The 4,997-nt window shown below is 37.8% G+C and overlaps 1 protein-coding gene across 1 annotated transcript; it reads left to right on the top strand.

The window, feature by feature from the left end:
• Positions 1-343: 343 nt before the first annotated feature.
• LOC115646484 (claudin-8-like) lies at positions 344-1,021 on the top strand. Its single transcript, XM_030552349.1, has one exon. It carries the CDS (start codon positions 344-346, stop codon positions 1,019-1,021), a length of 678 nt encoding a protein of 225 aa, XP_030408209.1.
• The last annotated feature ends 3,976 nt before the right edge of the window (positions 1,022-4,997 follow it).

The raw sequence follows: 4,997 nt of genomic DNA on the forward strand, positions 1-4,997 counted from the left end.
GGTTTTCTAGAAGGAAAGTAGAGCATATTTATCCTTAGTGTCTTTTGCTGGTTTAGACAAACCCAGCCCTGTCTAGCCTTTTATTGGCTTTGAAAGCTGTTACGCTTGATTGGTCAGTTTACCTGTTTGAGTCAGTGGAATTTAAAGACAATGAAATGCAGCTAAGTACTAGCCAGCATACACCAGATTTAAGCTGGTTTGAAGTAGCAGAGACTGCCTATTTAAAAGGTACTTGGCACAAACAAGATCTATTTTGGAGGATCATCTCTTCAGCTGCTTATTTTTTCATCTTCAAACAAAACTGCTTTAGGAACTTCTTGTCCTGCCTGTCTCAGACGGAAATATGGCCAGTGGTGTACTGCAAATCGTTGGACTGGTAGTTGGAGGCATTGGCTTAGCTGGGACTTTTGCAGTCACTGGCATGCCTCAGTGGAGAGTAACTGCCTTCATTGAAAACAACATTATAGTATTTGAGACCATTTGGGAAGGACTATGGATGCACTGCATCAGCCAAGCAAACATCAGGATGCAGTGCAAAGTCTACGACTCCCTATTGGCACTCTCACCTGATCTACAGGCATCCAGAGGACTGATGTGCTCTGCTTCAGCACTCTCATGTCTTGCTTTTATGGTAGCCGTTATGGGCATGAAGTGCACTCAGTGCACTGGGAACAACAAGCAAATCAAGGGTCACATTCTGCTGGCAGCTGGAATTCTCTTCATCCTATCTGGTATCGTTGTGTTCATCCCAGTGTGTTGGGTTGCCAATATCATCATCAGAGACTTCTACAATCCAGTTGTCAATGTAGCGCAAAAACGAGAACTTGGGGAAGCCCTCTACATAGGCTGGGTATCCGCATTCTGTCTCATCGCTAGGGGAGCAATATTCTGTTGTTTCTGCCGTTGTAATGAGAAAACCAGAAACTACAGGTTCTCAGCGCCTTCACATCATACATCTTACAAAACTCATCATATGCAAAGGAAAACTGAAAGCTCGTATTCCAAAAGTCAGTATGTCTAGTTGCTTCTTGGTCTTTTAGCTCAGCAAGTCAGTCTTTGTGAACGGACTTCAACGTTCATACTGAACTACAAGTAGGTCAGAGGAAACTTTAATTGTATTTCATGCCTTAAACTACAGTAGCCATCCTTAAATTCATGGACTATAGTTAAAATCTATGAACTCTATCATGGCTAATAGTGCAACACAGACAACGTATTATGAAGTTTTATCACAAGAGAAAAAAAAGTTACACCTTTATCTTTTTAGGTGTTTTAAAGTTTCAATTTGCTTTAAAAATATTTAGCATCCATGCAAAAGTGAAGGTTTAATTTCTTTTTAATAGTTATTTGGAACAAGTTTTGGGTTTATTTGGGGGCTATGTTTCATATGGCAAATATTACAAATGGGCTTAAATGATTCTATTGCGATATAAAATACAGATCGATTGATGGAAAGAAATGGAGCAAACCAATTTTTTCTGGGCATAGGGGATAAGACTGAATGAGGATAATGAAGTACTTGTTTAAAAGAACAATAGCTAAGGAATTAATACATTGTAAATGAAGGGTAGTGAGAGGGAGGCCAAAATGTTTGAAAAATGTCCCTTATTTCAGAATGAAAGTTTCAGGGTAGACACATTGCTCTATATTTACCTAGAAATATTTTTACTGTAAATTGATATCTATTTTGAGATTGTGAGAGGTCTGACTGGTTTTTAAAAGTGACAGTATTCTACAATGATGCCGCTAAGCACTGCAATTTACAACATGGTTATAACAGTGTTCTGGATCTTTACTGTACAATACAGTCTTTTTTTTTTTAATATGAGTATTTAATACAGCCCTCATACTGCAGTGACTCCCGTGTGGGAAGACTCTTTCATCTGCACCAAGTCCCACTGAATTCAATACAGAGGTCTGCCCATGTGCAATCTAGTGCAGAACTAGAGCCTGAAGGGGTAAAAAAAAGGATGTTTCAGTGTTTTAGTCACTGCTCATTTGCAAAATGCAAACAAGATTTCTAATAATGTGACTGTGTACTCCCCTTATGGAAAATAAGGGAATAGGAATGCATCCAGTAGAAACTATATAGGACCTACAGAAGTTGCTCTAAAATCCCTACTGAAATTAACAGAGAATGATAGATGTTTTTAACCAGTGGAGAAGATGATCTCCTGGCCCCACTGAAATTAGTGGGATGTTTATCTTTGACTGTAGTGGGACCAGAATTTTGCCTGTGGAGTTTAACAGAGTGTGAGATCCCTGTTTTACAATTTGGATTGGTCTAAATATTCTGTGGAAAGGTTACAATGGAATCCTGTTTATATTATAGTTCTCTACCCTTAGGATATTTCTAGCTGAAAAATATCAGGCACTAAATTCTTCTTTAAGTCACACAGGTGCAACTTCCATTGAGCTAAAAAAATCAAAATCCTCATACTGGTTTAAAATTGTCTATTTACAGTTTTAGGTTATGTTTTTTAAGCTATGTCTAAATATACATATTTCTATTTTGCCTCATTATTTTTAAAGGTGATTCATGGCTATGTACATGCATAATGTGCACAATACATATGTGCACTACATATGTTAAAAATATAGGCAAGCTGTGCAGCATATTGCACAGTTTTATTTATCTTTTATATTTGCAATCCTTCTATTTGTGGGAGAGGGCTGTTGTGCTGATTTATTGTACTATGTGAATGTTGTTCTCTGCAGAATGTATAGCTTCAAACTTTCATTTATTTTGTCAAAAAGTATTATTATATCTTTGTGTTCGCACCTTGTTCTTACACTTTCACCCATTCTGTTTCATGGGTTGTAACAATGAGTATAATAAAATCATTTGTTGAGTTCACTCCTTATAACTAGGATGCAAGGTCCTACTCAAGAGGGTGTATATATTCATGTACTATAATTATTTACAATATCATGTGACGTAAGTGATGCATACAGTAATTATCTATGAATTTAAAGAAAGAATCTTAAATGCAACAGATAAGTAACTTTTTGTTTGCAATCCAAAAATGTTTGTAAATTTAGTATGCCCAACATATACAGTATTATACATCATTATAACATTTATTTCTGGCAGCACAAAAAACATTCTAGGCACTGTAGAAATACACATAAAAAGGCACAGAGATTTTCAAAAATGCTTACAGGATTTGGGCATGCAAGTCTTATTGATGGGACTTAAATGCTTTTGAAATTCTCCCAGAGAATCCATACACCAAACCAGATTACTATAGAAGTATATCTACACTATTTGCCCCCCCCCCCAACTACAATAATATTGATCATGTCCTCAGGACAACCAAAAGAAACCATTTCAGTTCTGAACAGAAAAAAAGTCTGTTCATTTACAACAAATCTTTTTAGTCTGGCCAGACGTCTTCACAGAAGGGAATATATTCAGACATAGTTGTGAACCAATGGTATTAGGAATTAAATTGCTCCCATCTACAGCAGACTGCTTCCTTAGTCAGAAGAACAATACATTCCAAGAGGACAGCAACAGATTGCAAAACCTTGCACTGTTCATAATGCAACATTAAGTTTTATTTTACTTAAATGTAGTTGCGTGTTAAAAAGCCTGAGCTTCATGTATGGAAATGCAAAAGAGCTGAAAATCAGAACACAGTTGTGTGAGCTGAGCTCATAATTATATAAACTTAAACCAAGATTTTCCAAAAGAGGTGCCTAAATCCATGTTTAATCTCAGCTCTTTTGAAAAACCCAGGGACTTCTTTAGAAACCTAATTATGTATTTCAGGCACCAAATTTTTTTTAAACCTTGGTGTCATAAACAGATAAGAAAAGTTAACAGCACAGAAGTACTTTATATCTCTTTGACTGTAAAGGGTTAACAAGTTCAGTAAGCCTGGCTGTCACCTGACCCGAGGACCAATCAGAGGACAGGATACTTTCAATTCTTGAGGGAGGGAAGTTTTTGTGTGTGCTGTTAGTTTTGGTTGTTGTTCACTCTGGGGACTCAGAGGGATCAGATGTGCAACCAGGTTTCTCTCCAATCTCTCCAATACAGGCTCTTATAAGTTCAGACTAGTGAGTACTAGGTAGATAAAGTGAGTTAGGCTTATGTTTGTTTTCTTTATTTGCAAATGTGTATTTGGTTGGAAGAAGTTCAAATTGGTATTTTGCTGAAAAGATTTTAATTTGTACTTGTATACTTAGGCTGGGAGGGTGTTCCCAGTGTCTATAGCTGAAAAACCCTGTACCTATTCCATTTTAAATTTACAAAGATAATTTTTACTGTTTTTCTCTCTTTAATTAAAAGCTTTTCTTGTTTAAGAACCTAATTTTTTTTTATTCTGGTGAGATCCCAGGGGACTGGGTCTGGATTCACCAGGGAACTGGTGGGGAGAAAGGAGGGAAGGGGGAGAGAGAGGCTGATTTCTCTCTGTGTTAGGATTACTTTCCCTCAGGAAGAGTCTGGGAGGGGGAAAGAGAAGGAGGGGGGAAGGTGCATTTTCCTCTCTGTTTCAGGATTCAAGGAGTTTGAATCACAGTGGTCTTCCAGGGTAACCCAGGGAGGGGAAGTCTGGGAGAGGCAACGGTGAAGGAAAGGGTTTACTTTCCTGTGTTAAGATCCCGAGGGTCTGGGTCTTGGGGGTCCCTGGGCCAGGTTTTGGGGGGACCAGAGTGTACCAGGCACTGTAATTCCTGATTGGTGGCAGCGCTACAGGTTCTAAGCTGGTAATTAAGCTTAGAGGAATTCATGCTGGTACCCCATCTTTTTGGATGCTAAGGTTCAGAGTGGGGAATTGTACCATGACTCTTGGTCTTAATTAATAATTGTCTCAAAACTAGGGCTGGTCAAACATTTTCCATCAAAACTTCAGTGGAAATTTTTGACTTGTTGTCAACAAAAAGAAAACTAGAAAACTGAAACATTACAGCAAAAAAGTGAAAAATTTTATTCTGAATTGCTGCTACAGTAACTCAGGAGAGTTGTTGTTTGGGTGCTTCTTGCCCTT

The sequence above is a fragment of the Gopherus evgoodei genome, chromosome 1, assembly GCF_007399415.2.
Source record: "Gopherus evgoodei ecotype Sinaloan lineage chromosome 1, rGopEvg1_v1.p, whole genome shotgun sequence".
NCBI lineage: Eukaryota > Metazoa > Chordata > Testudines > Testudinidae > Gopherus > Gopherus evgoodei.

What these genes read in the sequence shown, in the direction of transcription:
- LOC115646484 (XM_030552349.1), top strand. Translation starts at nt 344, where the DNA reads ATGGCCAGTGGTGTACTGCAAATCGTTGGACTGGTAGTTGGAGGCATT.